The sequence below is a fragment of the Metarhizium robertsii genome (genome assembly GCF_000187425.2).
Source record: "Metarhizium robertsii ARSEF 23 chromosome Unknown MAA_Scf_7, whole genome shotgun sequence".
NCBI lineage: Eukaryota > Fungi > Ascomycota > Sordariomycetes > Hypocreales > Clavicipitaceae > Metarhizium > Metarhizium robertsii.
Genome location: NW_011942215.1, coordinates 13,376 through 34,343, shown reverse-complemented (window position 1 = coordinate 34,343; position 20,968 = coordinate 13,376). Strand labels below are relative to the sequence as shown.

The 20,968-nt window shown below is 49.4% G+C and overlaps 5 protein-coding genes across 5 annotated transcripts; 3 read left to right on the top strand and 2 right to left on the bottom strand.

Moving 5' to 3' along the window:
• Nucleotides 1-7,402: 7,402 nt before the first annotated feature.
• On the top strand, nucleotides 7,403-7,999 carry MAA_09042 (C6 zinc finger domain protein; the record flags this gene model as incomplete). Its single annotated transcript, XM_007827040.1, has 1 exon — nucleotides 7,403-7,999. The coding sequence occupies one exon, from the start codon at nucleotides 7,403-7,405 to the stop codon at nucleotides 7,997-7,999; it is 597 nt and encodes a 198-aa protein (XP_007825231.1).
• Nucleotides 8,000-8,220: 221 nt separating this feature from the next.
• MAA_09041 (short chain dehydrogenase) lies at nucleotides 8,221-9,305 on the top strand (the record flags this gene model as incomplete). Its single annotated transcript, XM_007827039.2, has 2 exons — nucleotides 8,221-8,490; nucleotides 8,574-9,305. The coding sequence occupies 2 exons, from the start codon at nucleotides 8,221-8,223 to the stop codon at nucleotides 9,303-9,305; spliced, it is 1,002 nt and encodes a 333-aa protein (XP_007825230.2).
• Nucleotides 9,306-10,424: 1,119 nt separating this feature from the next.
• On the top strand, nucleotides 10,425-12,259 carry MAA_11377 (Zn(2)-C6 fungal-type DNA-binding domain protein; the record flags this gene model as incomplete). The annotated part of the gene is made up of 3 exons (XM_011413371.1): nucleotides 10,425-10,555; nucleotides 10,753-11,398; nucleotides 11,471-12,259. 3 exons carry the CDS (start codon nucleotides 10,425-10,427, stop codon nucleotides 12,257-12,259), a joined length of 1,566 nt encoding a protein of 521 aa, XP_011411673.1.
• Nucleotides 12,260-13,019: 760 nt separating this feature from the next.
• On the bottom strand, nucleotides 13,020-13,340 carry MAA_11376 (uncharacterized protein; the record flags this gene model as incomplete). Its single annotated transcript, XM_011413370.1, has 1 exon — nucleotides 13,020-13,340. The coding sequence occupies one exon, from the start codon at nucleotides 13,338-13,340 to the stop codon at nucleotides 13,020-13,022; it is 321 nt and encodes a 106-aa protein (XP_011411672.1).
• Nucleotides 13,341-19,399: 6,059 nt separating this feature from the next.
• Nucleotides 19,400-20,700, bottom strand: MAA_11375 (RTA1 domain protein; the record flags this gene model as incomplete). Its single annotated transcript, XM_011413369.1, has 2 exons — nucleotides 19,400-19,564; nucleotides 19,618-20,700. The coding sequence occupies 2 exons, from the start codon at nucleotides 20,698-20,700 to the stop codon at nucleotides 19,400-19,402; spliced, it is 1,248 nt and encodes a 415-aa protein (XP_011411671.1).
• Nucleotides 20,701-20,968: the final 268 nt, after the last annotated feature.

The window sequence follows — 20,968 nt, the reverse complement described above, 5'->3', positions numbered from 1 at the left end:
GGAAGAAAAGGATCGAGGTGGGGGAGGTTGTAGTCACATTATCACATACGAGCTGGCTATAAAACGCCACGCGATGACGTGGCGGAATGACTGGATACGGAGAGCTGCTTCTGCAGAAATTAATTGTGAGCAGAAACTGCTAGGGGCCAAATTCATCCGGATCTCCTTGCCCCTGATGGTAGGCATGAAGGCATCAGGACACGGGATGTGCTCTATGGGATGTTGTATACGACTATACCTGAGACAGTTCAGTGCTTTTATAACCCGGAACCTATCCATTCTGTTTAGAAGAGATATTTGGAAACAATCGAGATCCAGCCTTTACTCTGTGTGCCGGCGGGTCTCGCAAGCGTGGCTGGTCCTACACCTGCTCCAAAGAAGCTGGTTGGAGCAAACTCCAAGAGTCTACGGGCATTTAAGAGTTCCCAGAGGCTTCCCAAAATGAGTCAAGGCTGTCCAAAGGCCGAGGACTTCTAAGAGAGAATGATGTAGGTAAAGGGCTCCGGGGATGTTCCCATGTACATCGTCTTTGCCCAAGGCGGAGAGAAACCCGCCACCGGCCAAGGGTTTGCGATTGATCAGAAAGACGGCCAAGGGTCTTCGATTGATCAAAAAGACAGCCATCAAGCACATGCGTCTGAAGTCGGTTGATGGTTCCTCCAAAATTTTGATAATGCGGATGACATTGAAATTGGCGACATCGACTCTGGAATTATCCAATCACCAACTGCCTGTTGCCACAACCGTTAACCGTTTCTTTTTAGTTTAGCCTCCAAAGTCTTTCTCTGGAATTAGCACTGCAACTACAACCGTGGCTGTGTCGCCAAGAATATCAAAACTGACAAACTTGCATATTTGAATTCGCATACCGGGGTCTCTTCCAATCAACCGCCGAGTGATGAACCCGCAGCGTGACCTACCCATGTCTGCTTGATGTCATTATTGGCGGTTCGCAGGTAACATGACGGAAACAAGACACCATGACCAATAGTCATCACCCTAGAGTAGGAATTGCGTAAATGCAGGGCTTCGCGTATTCGAAAGCGGGGTTGAGAGGAGAGACGCGGAAAGGAGTGTGTCATAAGACTCATAACCAGGTTGATTACACCATCCTGACAGCCCATGCAAGTGACTCCGTTCATGGCACCGCCCTGCCGGTGAGCGTAATCATGTCACCATCCTGCTCACCACGACGCAGGTTGGATTCGCTACCAGACTTGTCGACGGACAATGCCAGCCTTCCAGGGAACGGTCTGCAGCCTTGCTCCGTTCTCCATCTTGTCCTACTTGTTTTCGTATATAAAAAGGATAAAAGCTGCTTCTCGCACTGGACCAAAGACTGTGTGATAGCAAGAGCTGGGCGTTTTCATTCACATAGATGTCTACATTTCTTCCCAAGCGCATCCTTGGCATTTCAGGTGATTCCAACTAGAGAGGTTGTGTAACCCGAGTCCAGAGCATGTATAGCGCACCACCTATCTTGTAAGAAAACGAGTAATATCATCGGTGTTTCCTAATCCTAACTAGCGCGCAGCAGCTGTTATCGGTCCGTAGCACATATTTGGCCGATGGTGTAGTCTTCGGGGTCGAGAATACTGAATCATGAATCCCTGTATCCTTGAGGATTCTGAATCAGTGAGACTGTAAAGTCTTACTATTTGTGGCGAAGTTGGACTAGGCGCAGAGCAAAAATAAACGTCGAGAATAAACGTTTCTTGTAGCAGGGCCAACGTCAGATATCATAGGTCAGAAACGGGTCGCCATCAAGCATCCCTGCCACCATGCCATGTGACAGTCATGTTGATGGAAAGCCACAAAATTACTCTTGCGTCAGCCGCAGGTGTTGACGTCGGAATATGCTCGAGATGCCCAACTACCAAGTTGTATGAAGTCATCACGCCCCAATGGTGTCCGCCAAATTGAACCTTGCACTTGAGAGAGGGGATAGGTCAGAACAGGGTTGATTCCTCGATGCCTGCGTCCAGCATCCATGCCATGTTCTCTCAATGCGGCGAGAGGGCGGCCAGTCTTGTCCCAGTAACGGTTTTCCGCTCCCATCCATGGATAACGACCCGGTATGGCATGCAGACTGATATGTGACATTCGGGTCTAGACTGAATTTCAGGCTTTGCAGATGGCAGTCTAATAAAAGGGTTCTCAGTAAATGACAACTTATCAAGCGCCTGGAGCACAGCCGGATACTATTTTATTTAATGGTAATTCATTGTGCGGCTATTACGACGGTTATCGGGCTTGACCGCTGAGTCATGGAGCCAAAAGGTCCAGCAATAGCAGCCATTGGCCGAATACTTCCAATATCCAGCGTATAAGCGTGCGCTTTTAGCTCTCTCTTCTCTTTTTAGGCTTGACACCGCATCATCAAATGACACAGGGCTTGGCTGCACAAGCACAGGAGAACACTGCCATATCTTCTTCATATCTATAGCGGTTTTGTTAGCACTACTGGCGATAAGGCTATTATAACAGGCAGAGCGGAGCCTCGAGTTGTAGGCTACGGAGAGGCACTGGAAATATAGTCTATTCCTAGACTTTTAAATAATCTTAACAGGGTCTATTACTTTAGGTGCTATTTAAATGATCTCGGATTTGTAGAGCAGAAACGAATTAGCCATCCCTGTCACACGCTTGGCTCACAACAAAAGGCTTTGAGCCACCAAAGGTTACACAACACCGGAGGCAAAAGATGACGAGGCCCGAAGTCGGTGTTAAGCGAGGGCTCTTCGCCCTCACCAACTTCTTGTATATATAGGGACCTCCCGTCCCTTAAAGCCTCGTGGAAAACCAAGGACCTTAAATACGTTAAAGTCAGTTATTATAATATGAATAGAACACTACGTTCCAAGTCCAGTTACCCTGCCCTTGTCACAATCAGCGACTAATAATTCAAAATGGGCGCTTCCCAGACTACAATATAGAATAGACTAACGCACCCACCAAGACAGCTTACTTGCCAATTAGCGAAATCATACGAGTCTCGTAATCACCAGACAGGTACTCCTGCAGATCCTTGGCCAGAGTCACACTATACACCCTCCGTCATGTCAGGAAGATATCATGATTCATGACCAGAAAGACTTGTTGGTTAAATGCCGCTCACCTGTTTAACTTTGGACCCTAGAGACCCCTTGTGAGACCACGCTGGGCACAGGTACATTGTATCGGGATAGACTGGATGACTACGCTCTGAATAGTGACGGCAAGGATAAATGAAGGCAATGGTTTCACCACACCCCTGCGTTTCTCTCTTGCATTGACCAGTTCCTAACCAGATAATATTATGCGTTCTAATAAGGTTCTCGCCGAAATTGGACCCATATTACTAGTACTCGCCTTAACCGGAAGGGGCAAAGCGTTAACCAAGTCGTCGATTACCCTAGCTTATAAACACGACCAAAGTACTTGGTATTTCCCTAAAATACTACGTTATACCTTGCATGTATTATTTTCTAACAGGGGCAAAATTATTAATATATTGTTAAATAACTACTATAGCTATTATATAAATTACCTAATTAAGCCTATAAGTAATTATAATTTTATATAAAACTCTAGTTTATCGTATAAGTATTCCAAGTAAGAACCTCTTGTCTCCTAGTACACCAATTCTTATCTTTATATTCGAGTCAAATCATAAAATTACCGGCTAGCAGCGTACACGGAGCTGGTATCGCCGTCGAGTATTTGTGGGGCGGCGTATTGGCACCAGCAGGATGTAGTGATACCTTGACCGCACGTGTTCAACTCCCGTGGTAGAAGCAGAAGCGATTGCGTACACAGCCTTTGGCCGAACAACAACTAGGAGCAGTGTCCTGCCATTTGAGACCTCTTATATAAAATCAATAGTCTTGGCTAGTCAGGCCGTATTTGAAGGCATAATGATTTATCTTACTTGTAACGCAGCCATGCGTTGTTGTATTTTATACATACTGGGAATTTGACTAGTTAGCATTTATTAGCATTAATACTACCCTGATTGGCAAGGTCCTTTAATTATGCCAGTGTAACCTGGAAACTAAGAGGGCTGTAAGACGCCATCTTCCTTCTACTGTTACACGGAAATGGCCCAATGTCAAAGGTTACACAAGGGATACAATCACGGGACTAGGGCAAAGTCCCTCACTGTCTTGTATTTAAAGACGTCTTCGGTTAACGAGGCCTTGAGGAAAACCAAGGACTTTTGCTACCAAATACCGTTCTTAGATGAATTGAGCTATTGACTCCAAGCCCTCTATCGAGCCCTTGTCACACCGACGCCGATAATAATCATCATATAACTAGCAAACATCAGCCATCTGTTCCGCCAGTGCAATTTGCCTGATGTATTCTTACTAGAAAATTGCTCGTCTGGCTATGCCTCCGATCCAGCAAATCAAGCGACTTGGCGCCTCGGCATAACCACCTTAGTTCTGTACTCGAGATAGAGAGACTCCTCACAGTCAGAGCACATCTCCGGAATAATGAGTATATAACGAAAATGAATGCACTCATTGGCAACAAGATAGCTCTCAGATGGGGCCTTTTAGTTGCAACCCACTAATTAGACCTACGGATTCAACTAATTGCGGCCTGTTACGAGACAGCCGTCGCGTTTGGAGCAGTCGTGGCAGGCGTATATGCTGGAATTAAATTACTGCTTTCAACAGTCGGGCCCAAGAGATGCATAAATAGGAGTCCGTCTATTGGGAACTGTATAAATAAGCGCTACAACCCATATGATGGACCACCGTACTGGATGCTAACAGGCTCTTCGAGTTTGTAAACGAGTTTGAAATAAAATTAGACGATGATATTATCACCGAGTTAGAATATAGGACGCCATGTCTCTGGTTGAGCTTTGTCACTGCTGAAATGAAGAAAACGTCAATGACCAGGTGGTTGATTTGCTCAACCGCCTGCTGCGATATAATCCTCGCGTATGTGTTTTATGTGCTGCGGGTCATAGCTTGCTCATGGCTTCATAGGAACCATTATCGGTTCGAGAAGCGTTAAATTACCCGCTTGCCAATCCATATGCAGAAAGATCTTTAGTGGCTATGCAACGCTCAAGTTGATTACTCGAATAGTGCGCGAGTCAAGTAGAGTCAGAAGGACATAATTTTCACTGAGCGAATAATACTTTTAAACCAAGACGTATTCGTTGCGGTGTGTGAATATTATATTTCATCCAAGACCATCGTGTGCCATCCGTAAGCTTGAGTGTTGACTCCAGTATCCGTCCTGTCAGGGCCTGCAATACATCGTATTGGCGCACAGCACCGTCCATTTCCCAAATCATCAACTGATAATACAGTATTCCAATCAAAGGCAAAAGTTCCCGCAAACCGACCGACCATCCTTGGTCCCGAAATGTCGAAGACGGAGCTGTTCGTATCCGTTGGGGGGGGGGGGGGGGGGGGAGTTGCTGCCATTCCTCGAGAAACACGTTGTGACGCTCATCGCACCCCCCAAGACGCCGTACATCTGGCAGGAATCCTGCTATTTAACAGTGGCACTGATTCTTTTGAAGATGAATCGCCTGCCACGACTGCGGCGTTGATCATACCCTCCTATGACGCCGGCTCATGGCCAGGATAGCCTGCATTAACTGTGCTGCCTTCATCGTCGGAGGAGTTATCGTAGCCCTGATGCCACAAGCACAACGGAACCTGCGAGCTGTCTGAGCAGTGTGCGCCATGGCCGCATTTTTTGCATGGACGCTTGTTCGCCGGCTGGGAAGTTTTGGGAGACCTGGGCTCTTTGGAGGGCAAAGCGTTGCCGATGCTCCTGACAACCTTCCAAGCAAACTCCATGTCGTGTGTAGTAACAAAGATTTGGGATCGAGAAAAATATATGTCGTGTAGATTTGGTGCCAAACAATTTTGCAAAAGGGAACTTGGTCGGTCGTGTGTGCTGCGTAGGATGCTGGTTTTGGGAGACTGGGCAAATGGGTGGGATCTCGACTTTACGTAGTCTTGTTCATTAGCTGTCCTAATATATGAATTTTGAGTGCGTGTAGTGAATTTATTGAGTTCAGTCGAGTTCAAGGTGGCGTTGCTGGCCGCATGGACAGGCTCGTACATGTAGGGTCTGGTGTTTGGTCTCAGTTCACTACGCCATAGTGTAAGCGCCGCCTTGGTCCTACTAATACATAGTCAAGCAGATGGGAAGACTTGGCCTTTTATTCGCTGCTTTCTGTTCCGTGGTGTTTCTTTTTGACAGCTAGATGAGTAGCCGTCTGTGCAGCACGACGAATGAAAGGTCCATACCAGTATCTCTGTACCACTTGGTCTTTTTGTTTTGCTTCTTTTCTTGATGAGTACTTTACAAATGTGTACGTAGCTTTTTCACATCTTTTGCTCTGGCAGGCTAGTAGTATACTTGAGTTCTGCCTATTTTGGCAGTGAATGGACGAGGCGCAAAGAGTGCCTGGCTATAGCGCCACCGGGCTATTGCGCATTGCATCGACGACTCTCAAACAAGCTCGAATGTGGGATTGCAATGTTCGGCCGATATACTTGTGCAGGTTTAGGGCAAGTATACTTCCACAGACTGCATTTTAGCATCTCTAGCCTCCACGTCGCGGCGCATGTGTCCAGGCACGCCGGTATTCGCAATACATCTTCTCGTTTTACGCACCAAAGCCCAAGCGAGCGGCGTGTATTTTCCACGAATTTGTACCCTTCAAGAAGCAGCTGGGCTGATTGTTTTCGTCTTCAGAGCAGTCGTAGTGCTGACTGCGGCGTCTGTGAAGGTCAAAGTCACTCAAAACCTGAGTGGTGGATCGACTAACCATCAGATGTGCTGGTTCATCTGGCCCCAATGACCTAGCATGGCAATTCAGTGAACTCAGATGGTGGCTCAAAGAGGCTATCGAACATGGCCTGAGCACGGCTTAAACAAAGGCCCAAACAATTTGATGCCACACAAAGGTCAACTGGTTGGTTCTAGGGAGCTAAGCCCCTGGCCGTGCGACGTCCGACATGACAGGTCCTTTTCTTGGCTAATCACGGATTCACGGCAAGTTCAGCCCCGATTTGGATGGCCACGTGTGAGGCCGGTCGACGGGTTTAGGCAGAGCATTGCCGGGGTCAAGACTCAGCCGCAATTCACGTAGGACGTGTATTCCTCGTACAACGCTTCGAATGCGAACACGGAGATTACGGTAGAGGCATCCCTGTAAGGCTGTGGCTGAGCTATTCCGTGTCGCAAAACGGTGTGCCCGTTGTGTTGGCGATGGGCCGTGACCAACATTCATCGCGGATACGATATACATACATAAAGAAGCCGGCACGTCAGTCGATTGTGTTGCCAGTCAAAACACCATCCCGCTTCACCCGGCCATCGCATCCAGAAAACCGGGTCCTGTCGGCCGAAACACATCGGGCTCGATTGCAGATCAGCCATGACGGCCTCCACCGCGACGCGGTACGATGTGCATCGGCCAGCATTCTCGTACCACTACAATGTCACGGCCCACGACAGCAAACAGACGCTCTACTACTGCAACGTCACTCGGTTCACGAAGAGCTGCACGCCCGATCTCGTCCTCCACGCCGGACGAGACAAGGCCGCGCCGCCCGTGGCACTGGCCCATATTCTCCAGTTTTCGCAGAGCTTCAAGATCGGCTTCGGGAGCCGCGCCGACGTGGACGCGGTGGAATGGGAGGACTTGACCAGATCCAACGCCGGCGGTTCCGACCACCGCTGGGAAATGACTCTCGCAGGGCACGGCAGGATATCTTTGGTGTGGAAACGAACAACAGCAGTCACCGCGGACGGGGCCAGTCTGCCCATAACCAGCCACCGAGGGCACCGAGGGCACCGCGGCTGGAAGCTCATCGAGGAGAGCACGCCCGGCGAGATTCTGGCCGTCTTTACGTTTGACCGGGTGTTTGGCAGGAGGGGGATACTGCAAGTGGATGTGGATTATGGGGAAAAGTTCACGGTGGGAGTGCTGATGAGCATATTGACGCTGTATGAGAGAGGAGAGGAGCGTTGAGGCGGCAGCGCGGATGGAACAAGACGAGTCCGATGGAATACATCAAAAAATTTATTGATGGCAAAATGAAGCTGCCGTGAGGATACGTACCGGACAAGACGACAGGCATCGACACAGGGTTAGCAACCCTGGAGGCTTGGCTCGGCCGTTGGTGCGTTTTAGTCTAAACTCTAATCACACGCAAATGGGACCGGTTGACCACCAACCCTGCCGACGCCGCCATGGAATTTGCAAGCCGCTCCCACCACACGCATCTTGTCCGCCAAATCAAGCCTGCATTGGGGTCGACGCCACCGTCTGCAAGCGTCCAGATGTCCTGGCTCGCCGCAGGTGGAGTGTATCTCTCCGGATGCACGTCGATTCCCGTCTCCCTCCAAGACAACCGCCGACCTCGTCTCGGACACTTTGCATCTCGCCGCGTGCCATGGCGACGACAAAAGCGAGCCGCGCGGCCAACGGCACCGTGCCGCAGCGCGTCATTCTCGTCACCGGTATGTACTTGACATATTTCCTCGTCCCCCCCCAGCAGCAAGAGCAATCCCGCCATCCCGGCGCGGCGGGCCGCTGACGGCAGCTCTCTCCAGGTGCCAACTCTGGCATCGGCTACGACATGACGGCCGCCCTCGTGGCCTCCCCCGAGAACCACGTCATCATGGGCTGCCGCAACTACGAGCGAGGCACGAGGGCGCTGCAGCAGCTGCACGCCCAGCCTCACGCGGGCTCCCTCAGCCTCCTCGAGGTGGACATCACCGACGACCAGAGCATCGGCCTGGCCGTGGACAAGCTGGCCGCCGAGTATGCCGTCGTCGACGTGCTCATCAACAATGCCGGCATCGTCATGCGCAACTTTCCCGACCGCCGCTCCGAGATCCTCGACACCATGAACACCAACTCGGTCGCCCACCTCGTCTTCACCGAGGCCCTGGTGCCGCTGCTGCAAAAGTCGGCCGACCCCCGCATCATCAACGTCTCGTCGGCGCTGGGCTCCATCCACGCCCGTCTCGACCCGCGCGATCCCGCCTACGGCATCGCCTCCGAGGCCTACCGCATGTCCAAGGCCGCGCTCAACATGGCCACGGCCTGCATGTATGCCACCTACAAGGTTTGGGGGGCCAAGGTATGGGCCTACTGCCCGGGACATGTCATTACCAACTTGACTGGCGAAGGGGACAGGGGGGTGAGAGCACCTACTGGCGCTGCGAGTTCGACCTCGAGCGCCGCCGGCATTGTCGACATTGTACAAGGGAGGAGAGACGACGACGTGGGCCAGTTTTTGCAGATGGGTGGAAGGATATTACAATGGTAGGCTTTTTTTCTTTTCTTTTCTTTTCTTTATCTTTTTTTTTGGGTTTGAGGGTTTACGGCGCATGGATATTTTTTGGGAGGATGGTAATTTTTTTTTAAGGCTCGACACGGTAGATTGGTTGGCTGTAATGCTCAATATGTGGCGGCTACGCTGTTCCCGACACTGCTGTATATATTCAAAGGTCTGGGTACCAAAATCGACTTGACATACATGATATCCCACAGCAAACGTCTCACATCGCTTCGTTCTTGAACACATTGACGCGGATATTGATTGGAAACCCCGTGGTTGGATCTGGCATTTGCACCAGCTTGCGAAAGTCTGGGCCGTGACTGTATCTGTTGCGTCTTGGTTTGTATGGCAATGAGTCAGCTTCTTGTCGAATTGGACGGCGTCTTCCAACCCTGTGAGAAGAACCTGTCGCAACGTCATGCGACTAACTGAGTGCTCTGCGCCAACGCCGTCGTCAGACGCTCTGCTAAAATCTTGGAGACTGAGAAGCTCTTGGTATTTCTCGGTCATGAAGTTGAGGTAGTCTGGTGGAATAGCAGTGGTGTTGGCAAAGATCTGGAATAGGTCGTCCGGTATACAGGCAGCGAGGAAGTGAGAGCCTTCGGGCGATATCTCACCGCAAAGCTAACCGAATCGGGGAAAGGCCGTCTCTTCAAGACCCATAGATGTCACCTTTTGAACTTGGATCGAGTTTGTCGCCGTTTCCCGGAGCAAGACATATAATCGGCCGAATAATGTACGGCTCTATAGGGAATATGACCTTGAGAAAAACTTCAGCCGTCGTTTCCATGCAGCTGTGTCGTGCCGGGCTCATGGCGAAATTTGAGTGCCTGGCCTGGGCCGGACACTGAGAGTCTGTCAGATGTCACCATGTTAACTTGACCAGACATTGCATTTGACCCTGGGCACAGCCAACCTGTGTGGAGGTAATGATCAGACAATCGCCCCAGGTTTGCCAAATCCCGCTGTTCTGGGTTCAGGAGTACACTTCCACTTCAGAATATTGTCAAAGTCCTTTGAGATAGCATCCAGCGTTCAAGTAAAGCCCGGCTTGTCGATGATGACGGCCTGGGTTTTGCAAGATGGCCCGGATTAACTTCGGAAACCATGGACGAAACACGCCGTCATGACCTGCGACCAGGCACCAGCTGGACATTCACGCTCGACACCTCCCAATGTGATGCTCCCATTGACGACACAAAAGGACTGCCAGTCGGCGTTCAGCCCGGCCTTGGGCTGTATGAATCCTGCAACTCTCTATCCCGCATAAGACGACATGGTTAATGTTGCCGGTAGGAGCAGAGGATGTTCCAACTGCCGCCGACGCAAAGTGAAGGCGAGCATGGCCGCATGTCACTCACTGACCGTCGCCTTGCTAATGCGACTTGCCATAGTGCGATGAGGCATTCCCGCAATGCGAGAAATGCACCACCAGGGGCCTCCGATGCCCCGGACCCCGGACGGGAGCATTTTTCGTGCATGTGCAATCGGGAGAGTCATCGTCCGAAGCGGTCCCTGAACACCACCCGGGCACAGCATCCGCCGCCCTTGGCCCCGTGACACCGAGAAATGCATTTGTGCATATCCCCCTGGTTTCCGACCCGAGGTCGTGTAGAGCAACGGCATTTGACCAATTGTTCGTCTCCCATTTCGTCGAATCATTCGGCCAATTGAGCGGCGTGAGGTTCCCCATCTCCCCCAACGCCAACTGGCTGGAAAGGCTACCGCAATATACATCATCCCCCGGAAACTCACTTGCCAAAACATCCATCCGCTCCGCATCAATGCTGAGCTACGCGACATGGGCCCGCGATAGGTCGATTCAGACGGAAGCGTACAAGTGGTATGCCAGAGCACTGGCAGGCTTGCAGGCGGCGCTGTCGCACACAGCGCCAGCAGCAACCGAATCCAATGTATGCTCTGCCGTCATGCTCATTCACTTTGAGACATGGGCGGACACTGCCGAGGGTGCCTGGCTCAAACATGTTCACGGCGCGTCAACTCTGCTAGAGGCCGCGGGACCACGTGCCTGTCACGAGGGCTTCATGCACAGGATATTTTGCCATCTACGATTCCAAGCGGTACGTCTCTGCTGCCTCGGCTGAATCATGTGTCCGTGTGGTATGCGGGCTAACTTGTGGCATTGTCTGCAGTTCATCGCCACCATGTACGAGAACAAGCTCTCGGGGTTTGCCTCGCCTGAATGGACGTGCATCCCGTTTGAGATTCACCCCCCCAACGTGTTTGACCAAATAGTTACGATTTTATTTGACGTTCAGGCGTGTTTGGCCACCGCCCATGGGGTCACACGAACGCGTGACTTGGCGGCAAGGGCCAAAGTGCAATTGAGAGCGTTGGCCGAAGCAACCGTGGCCAAGCTGTTGCAGTGGGAACAGCAGTTTATGCCACCCTCGACGACTCAAGAGATGAATGGCATCTGTAAAGACAGTTGGCCATCGGCTTCTTCGCCCTCGCCACCAACAGGACCCAGTGCCGCCCATGATAGGTTCCCACCGGCTCATTTCACGAGTATGCCGGAAGCGGCTTTGCTGTCCCTGTATCACGCTGCTTGTATAGTTGCCTGCCGCTTACTAGCCGTGGTGCGAGACGACGTAGCCGATGGCGATGGACTGCTGGTGCACACCCAGGAGATTATACGGGCTTACAAGTTTGTGGAAAGGGTTACGGACAAGGCGCCTACCAGTAATTTGGGGCCGGTAATGATGGTTCCGCAGCTGAAGATGGCGTCGTTGTGGGGTGTTGACGAGAGTCAAAGAGTGATGGCTATGCGCATGTTGAAACGAGTCGGTCGGCATCAGAGCTTCGCCCTTGGAGACATTGGGGACTTGCAAGACGGTTATTTTGCGAGCGTGGCGTCTTGGGCGGTGGCGTTGACTGATTTGGTGGACTGTGGGCGCTCTTGCGAGACTGTCGAGAATTGATGCCATTTTAGACTATTCTTCACTGGCGAGCCACGAGGCGAAAGATGAATGTTGGATCGCAAGATGCTGTCGGGATGGTGTGGGAAAGTGGGAGCTTTGTGATGCGGATAGCTTCAATGTTAGGATTCGTCGTCATGGTGCGCATACTATTCACGTCAATAAGTCGCTACGACGTTGAGAGCCATTTTTGCTTCTGAATATAAAATCACACTGCGTTGACATGTAGGCTTCCCAGCCATGTGGAAACCGGCACAATGGGCGCACACTGAAGTTGATAGTTGTCGAAATGTCTGGTCGCAGCGGGACTCACATGCAGCCATCAAATCAAGTCAACATTGGATACCAGTCATAACTCCAGATGTCATTGATCAATTGAATTGATCAAGTCTCCATAAGTGCCAAGCGCTAAAAGACATGGCGCTAACATTCAATTGAGGACCGCCCAGGTCAATGCAAAACACGCACAAAGCGCGCATCCACAAGCCTGTCCAGACACGTGGCGACCAGACGTTCAATCCTCATCTCCCTTTACATCTCGCCTCGTGTGTCGGCAGGAAACTCTGCCATATTCCATTCTCTCATCCCGCACACCACAAGCTACTCCTTCTTTGTCAAGATTCAACACTCCGTGTCGCCCACCATGTCGTCGTGCTGCGACAAGACTTCGCACAACAGCTCAAAGCCAGAGCCCAAGAATGCACATGATTCACCGTCAAAACGCTGGCCGCAGCTGCAAAATCACTCCCTTGCGCCCTTCATATCAGCCCTTCTCCACGGCTCCTGCTGCTGGCTCCCGGTAAGTAAGGAGACGGCGTAAAACACCCTCCCCGGACGCATTGCTGACGTTGAACGGGGTGTCTAGGCGCTGCTGGATGTACTCACCGTCGGGTCCGCCTCCGTGTCGGCGGTTCATCGCCTGCAGCCTGTTTTTCTGGCCATCACCCTGGTTCTCCTGGGGGATCGATTTCGTCGCAGGGGGTTGACGAGGGATAATATGCTGCATCTTGTCTTTACTTGCGTGTTGCTGGGCTTGCCGCGGGTTCTCGAGGCCTTTAAGAAGCCTCAGCCTGTAGCGGGCCATGGCGGCCGGTGCCATTGAGCGGCTATTTTGTTGGCGAATTATTTTTACTTCTGAGATTGGTACGGGCTGTTGGGAGGGCGAGATTTGAAGGGCCTTGAGCTCGGTTCTAGACTTTTTTTTTTCCTTTTGGGCTATGCCTATGACCTAGATTTGTGTTTGTGCGGTTCTCGGATTGTATTGGTTTTTCTTGCCTTCTTGTCTGTATTGTTGTATGCGTAATTTTGTATTTCTTGCGGAATAATTCCTTTCCAGCCTTGGTATACAATGTCCGGAAGACTGTAAATCCAATTATGTCGCTCTTGAACGTTAAGTGGTAACTATTTTTATAGCTCTTTCGCGGTGAGACTTGCTAAAGCCATACAAACACTCTCTTTACAATGTTATAAAATAGATGCAAGTGAGATGGCTTTGACATTTATTAAGTTGTCTTCTTCCTCATCAATCATCAGGTCCCTTAGTTTTCCAACCGGGATGACCACCTCTTTTGATCCTATTGGATTGTACATGCCCCCTCCTCCCATGTTCTATGCATTTTCTGATAGTCAAATCGTTCTTTTACTCTGCGTCGAGTTTGAACTTTAAGTGGGAGCTATAATCTATACTTTTTCTCCCAGAATAGCCGATGTAAATTTTTGTAGTACCTGCCATGGACTAGGTATCTGCTCATTTTCGATTCGATTCCCACCCTTCCGAGTCATCACATTATCCCCCAATTCTTCCCAAGCGACACAGTCTGTCAGGCGTGAGCCTCCATAGCCCGATGGCAAGACTACGACAGCCTTGTGGGTGCTGCATGTCTATGTCTCATGGTTCAGGGGGTTGTGTCTGTGGATTTCGATAGTATTATGCAGTTCGTTTCTTCCTCACTTGCCAGGCAGACCTAAGCGGCTGGGAGTCACTGGATGAGGAATAAGACAAAGATACAGAGGGCGGAGCACTTACATATACTATTACCAATGGCAAATATCGCTCACCGGGTACATGTGGCCAATCATATAGCAGCACTTACTCTACGAACTACCTCCTGGGGCTAGAATAGTGTTGCAACACCACTTTTTAGTGCTGTGGACAATATAGACACGCTCCGTCTCATTGGTTTACGTTGTCCGTTCTCCAAAAACCGAATGCTCGTCCACCGGCGCCTTATTTTCTCCGAGGATTCCAATACCCCCATGGACTTGGCAAAGTAGCCTGAAACGGCTCAACTGGTGTGCCTAGGTCAAGTTTGGTCGAGGTGGGCGCTCACTCTGGACCTTCTTCTGCGGCTTAACTCGGCCCCTGCGGTTTTCGTTGAACTTGTCCAAGGGGGCTCCGTAATTTGTCCATGGAAGGCTGCGGCGGAGTTGGGCCAGTTCGACTCCACGCCTTGTCAGGCATTCTCACTGGATGACTTGGAATGGGCCTTTGGCGTAATTGCGGAACACAACGGTATCGGCAAATACCAAAAACATGCTTGACCTTGAGGCGAAAGCATCGTTTCGAGAAATGTGGCATCATCAACCCTAGCTCTGAGCTCAGTCATATTGATCCATTTTCAATCAACATGGCCCTGCTCGCCTAAAATCTAGCATTGTTGAAACTTCACACTTTGCCCATTCTCGTGGTGGAGGAAGGCTCATGAGGAGTTCTCGGCGGTCTAACGGGACGCTGGAGGGGCCGGAGCGACCACCGGACATGCACCGCCCACTCTGTCAAAAACTCGGGCGGAAACGGCGCAGGTGGGGCCGCCACTTTCGCCGGCCTGGGCCTGTTTCGGTATCAATTGATAAGGTCTGCGGCGTGGGTTGGTCAATTCGATTTGTCACGATGCGTTACACCAAGAACATCTACATACGAAACAGTTGGTTGGATGGTTATTTGTGGCCCCTACTTGAACGAGTTCCATGACGAAGAAAAATCGTTACGTAAACGAGCATGAGAATAGTGATGTAGAGGCGTGGGGGCCATACTTTCGCTTGCTCTCAGTAAAAAATTAAAATTCAGATCATCTTCTATTTAGCTGTTTCTTCTGTTCTACCATGCTCTTCTCCTAGGCGTAGCTGTATCACCACACTTATCCCACCGGGTTGTTATCAAGTTGAATTCCATTGTGGTGAAATACAATGAAAGAGCCTCTACTCTACGCTCACAATACCACCCTCCTTTATGAGGGACGAGAGGCGGTGTGCGATGTGCGGTGTGACACATTTTTTTAAACCAACAAGGCGCGCGTATCATACAGCCGCATACTGAATGGTACCTTCAAGAGAGTCATTGCGTTTTCGACGCTGCAAATATGTGCTGTCAACTTTGATTCTATTAGTTCGATAGCAGGCTTTTGCAGCTCCATGGTGGCGAATGGCATTCAAGGCGGAAATGACGGATGCATTGAAGATTTATTTCCACCAATGCCCTTTGGGTGTTTTCTTTCAGTGAAGCGGCACCCCTCTCTTGTCGAGGACCGTGGCAATATGTGTGTTGGCAGAACTTGGGTCGCGCAAGTAGGTGGTGGAGAGTATGCATGTTGGGTGAACCAGGCGGGGAGTCATGGTCCGGGAGGCTGGAATGTAGCTCGTTAGGTCCAATGAAATTTTGTAAATTTACAAGTGTTATTATTAGTTTTAAACGCCTGCAAGGACCCAATTTTGCCCAAACTTCTTCTTCCTCTCCTGAGAAATGCCATTCATCAGGATTGATAGCGTAGCTCCAGCCTCCCACCTTGAATGAAGGGAGAAACTCATGCTGTAGGCGTGTTAGAAGGGTTGAGATTAGATCCTCTTTGTTGCCCTGGCTCTGTTATTGCATGCCAATCAACGTCGGTGCGCATCGATAGAGTCCTTGCAAACCACGGAATCAAGGTAGAATTAGTTAGCCTTGGGAAGAAAATGGTTATGCTGATACACTCATCTCTTAGATCTTATTCATAAGTTCATAACCCACACTGAGTTCACAGAGACCATTTATGATACCCTTCAATCCTAAAAACCTCTTCAGCATCATGCGAGGATCCGTCAACTCAGTTCCAGTCACTTTGAAGAGCCGCCCGCGCTGACAAAGTATTTCGTTTGGCCCAAAAGAAACAATGCCATGTTGCTTCGGGTCCAATATTCGCTGGTTCTCTGTCTCGAAAACTTTAGCTTGGACTCGACTCGTGGTAAATCGGTTCCGTGTGTCCCTGTCTAAAAGGTAGTGCAGATAATGTTACCCGGAGGTGGTGTACATGAAAACCTACTAGTGAGATCGTTGATGCCTTGATCAGCTGTCCACCCATGATGAATTGCAATATTGCGAACCCATATATATATAGCAATTTAAAACTAATCTTTCCATTCAGATTTTGGTGCTTCTAGAACACGGGATTGAAGTCTCTACCTGCTCTCCACAGGTCGGCATACGGACTGTGCTTACATCGCCAACCACCAGCGGCGTTTTTCGTGCAACTCCTAACCAGCCAGCTCCAGTTCCGCCGCTCTCGTCATCCAATGACTCGCCTCCAATGATTTGCTGCCAGCTAAACGACGCAGTGACCAGGTCTGAGCGACGGAACGAACGAGACCTGGCCGGACGTGTGGTGCAACAGACGCCTGCATTCTGCCGTCACCCCACGCATAACAAGTTGCAGAGTTGCAGGAAACACAATGTGTATTCCATCATCTTTCTTTTGCCATTATTTTATCAGAGTTGAAGGATAAGGATACAACATGAATGCTTCCGTCTCTGGCACTCATTGCATGCAGCCTAGTTGCGATGCCGACTCTGTTGTTACCCTGGCGGCTCAAGGACTGAATCGGACTTTACTAGCCGCCGTTCACACGTATCACTTGTCGCGCGCCTCGATTCTACGAATTTATGCCCCCATTGAGCCTTATGCCACTGCGCTGTCCATGGTTTGGACAATTGCCATTCTGTGCAACCTGGCACGACAGGCCATACTTGCGGCTTCCAGACGATCTGGCCTTCCTAAACCGACCACGGGGGGACGCAGTCGACGAATCAAACTGGCAATTCCAATATCGTGGTGGTTTTCGGTCCATTTTGTTTTGAAACCAAAGACGAAAGGATACCTGGTGAAATTGGGGGCATCATTCGAGGATATCAAGGTGTTGCTTGTGTTTGAGAAGTCGAAGGGCTCGGCAGCTTCCATTAAGAGACAGATAAAATGTTACGGAGGGATATCTATACTGAAATTCTCTACAACTATTGATCGATAAACCATGATGCTCAAAAACGACGACTTGGTCACCGGATTTTTGTTGGCCGCAGCTTTGGGGGCAAACTTGCATTGGGGTCATCGGGGATTTATTGGAAACTATCTCGGCATGGAAACGTTGGAATGGCACTTGTGCGTTTAACAGACACAGTCTCTGGCCCATATAGAAAATAAATCTTGAATTGGTTCATATATCATCTTGGTGGTTTAATTTCGAATAGTTGTTGTAAACGGCCAGGGGTCAAGATTTTTCAAGGAGATTCACGGCAGAATATTCAAGCAGTCCTTGTGGCCTACATATCGAGTGGTGGGTAGAGTTCCTCTGGCAAAGCAAGATAATCGTGGGAGTGTTAGATACCATTTTTATCTTCCTAATAAAATCAACGATTGAGCGAGTAGCGAGAAGAATAAATATTAGTTATTAGTAGTAATAACAATACCTCCACTAATCCCCAGCAGGCGCGTCAAAGTTCTCATGTGCCTGTGCAACCGAGCATTAGGTCGTATGCCGACGTGGTTGGCCAACGTTCAATGTAAAATGGCAAGCACTTGAGCAAAAAATTGAGGCAACAAGGCACACGCTCTTTCCCTGTGATATGCGTACTGGACACCAAGGACGACAAATGAGTCGCCCAAATGCATGGACCAGTCGCAGTGCCAAGCAGGAAATCTCAAGGACCGTGGATTTCTCAACCAGAACTCTTTGGCATCAGATGCTGGGAGTCACAAAGAAATATTCTGGGCAAGAAAATGCCACACAGTTTTGAGTTGACTTATGCCGGATTCGATGAGGAAGTCGGACATGCTCAGCACACGGCTAAGTAAACGCGGTAATAAGCGACAATGTCTCTTGCATTTCCACGGTCACCCGCAAGCTAGGGATCGGGGTAAAGGGGAGCTGTTGTGTGAGATAGTACTACTTTGATTGATATACCGATGGCTTGCTGACGCTTTTATTAGTTTCAGGTGGACATTCCGTCCATTAGATAGGCTGGCTTGATGTCCTAACAAAGCGGCTATCAAGGAAGTTTCTGTATCTGCCGCGAAACCTGGAAGAGACATGCCAACGCAAGGTTAAACGCATACTAATAGAGCTTAAAACCAATGCGATGCGGTTTCTGTAGTTTTTAGTGCACTTGAAGCTACCTCTCATGCTGGCCAAGGCCTAAAAAGTAATAGCAACACGGGTAAACACGAGCCACGAGTGTATAACGATTATTTCGTGAGACGGGCGTTGTAGACTATTGTCCCAGCTTAGTGACAGTCGTTGACGCCAGCGATAAAGAGCTATATCTTGCCCACTTTTCAGTCAAAGAGTCAATATGTCAAAGTCAAGTTGCTTCTTCGGGGCAACAGCCATCGCTATAGTGCTGCCCACCTGGCAGCAGTATTACAACAAGTATTTAGGTTCGTATTATTGCACTCCTTATGTATTAAATCAAGAGTCTTTCATTTTATCCGGGCTGTACCATACAATCGTGCTGTGTCACGAGCAGGGGGTACTGTAGGATTATTCACAGTAAAGACTTGTCTAGGACTCTAGACACTGCCAAGTATAAAATCTCACTGTTGAGTATAATAGGATAGAGACTGCTTGAATTGTTACTTGGCCAACTTTGTAAATTTGAAAGTCGCTCGAGCTTCAATCGTCATGCGTGAACTTTAATTTCTATTTCTCAAGGTTCTGCTTCGGGGAATGTTTTTTGCATCATACCGGTATTCGAAGTCGAACACTAACGCTCATATTGTTTGATATAATCCTCAACTTCTTCTCTTGTAAAATCAAATGTAGATGAATAAATATACATGGATTGAGCCTTTACTGGGAATATTGAGTGCAAAACAACCGTAAGGGAAAATGCTAGACGTTCTAGTTAGAGATGACTTTAGCGTGCGGAGGCAGGGAGTTCTGACCTATCAAGAAACCTGTCATGGAAGACAGGTAGTACAACTGCAGTACTCCTGTTGAAACTTTAATTGACGGGTTGACTGTCATAAGGAAACCCGGTATGTGCGGTGCAACAGCAGCAACCCACTCGCTGGTATGTTAGGATGACTCCTTTCTCGCGGGACTAGGTACGCACATACCGCAAGTACTGATCGCCAATTGACGCCACAAGTATACCAATAAATTCCCTGAGAATCCAGAGTATACAAATCTGACACTTTTATACGCCTCTTCTGCACGACAAAATAATGCGCTAGCAGAATGCCAATAAAGGGTTGCAAGAAGACTGCATACGCCGACATGACGGATACGAAAATAGTAGCACCACTAAGTAGGTACCAGGGATTAATAACGAGACCGAGGAAAACCGTAAAGAGCTGCCCACGCCGAATATTGATATACTTTGGTAGTAGGGATGCAATGTCAGTGCCGCCAGAAAACGTATTGCCCATCACATTTAGTGAAATTTGTGATAGAAAGAAGCCGAAAGCAGCAAAAAATACAGCAACGCGAGTCTCGGTCGCAGGATTCGTATTCTGCATGGCAGTAAGCAGCTGGGCCACGCTCCATAATCTGTCGCCGTATCGTTGCTGTGTAGCAGCCACGGTCAGGATGCCCAGGATATTAGACCCCCATGCCGGAACAAACCCAACGGCTTGTGGACACAGAGCCGAGGCGGGACGTTTTGCGAAACGCGTATAATCGCAGGTGCTGAGCGCTCCAGCGATCATACTGGAAATGGTGACACTGATTGAGTACACACCCACCCATGGCACCTGTGAACCGACAAGAGGAGATGCTTCGTCCGCTATGACATCTCCAAAGCCGCCAGGGCCCATTGTAGCGCAGGCCCAGCCAGCAACGATGACCTGGACTATGCACCCGGATACACTCCCGATATATGTCAGGTATCTCAGCCGTGAAGGGTTAAGAAACACAAACGGCAGCTGGATGACGAAATAAACAACAAACCCAATAAATTGCTGCAAGTTCATGCCAGTCTTTTCTGGAATCGTGTTGTGAAGATTGTCTATACCTGGCCAAATAGCGCGAAGGCAAACGTACGTCATGAGTCCGCCTTGCCACGACTGAACACCGCACCATACAATCGACAGGATAATACGGTTCAGTACCACAAAGATGGACCCGTAGAAGCCCCAAGCTATTCTGGTGGCGACTGGAAAGGAGATGTGATGGTAGAGTCCTGGGAAACCGATGACCATGGTAAGTAGTGCCACTATTACATGGCCACAGAAGAGCGTGATCAATGCCTGCCACCAGTTTAGTCCGATTTATAATATACTGGATCCCTGAGATATATAGCAAAAGTAGCACCAAGTACCTGAGGGGTGTTGCACGGATAATATATTACTTTAAAGGTATAAGCTAAACTTTAAACCTAATAATAATTATATAAAAGCTTTAATTATAAAATTTAAAATAAGATTTTTTATTATTTTTTAATATAAATAAAAGTTTTTTATTTTTAAA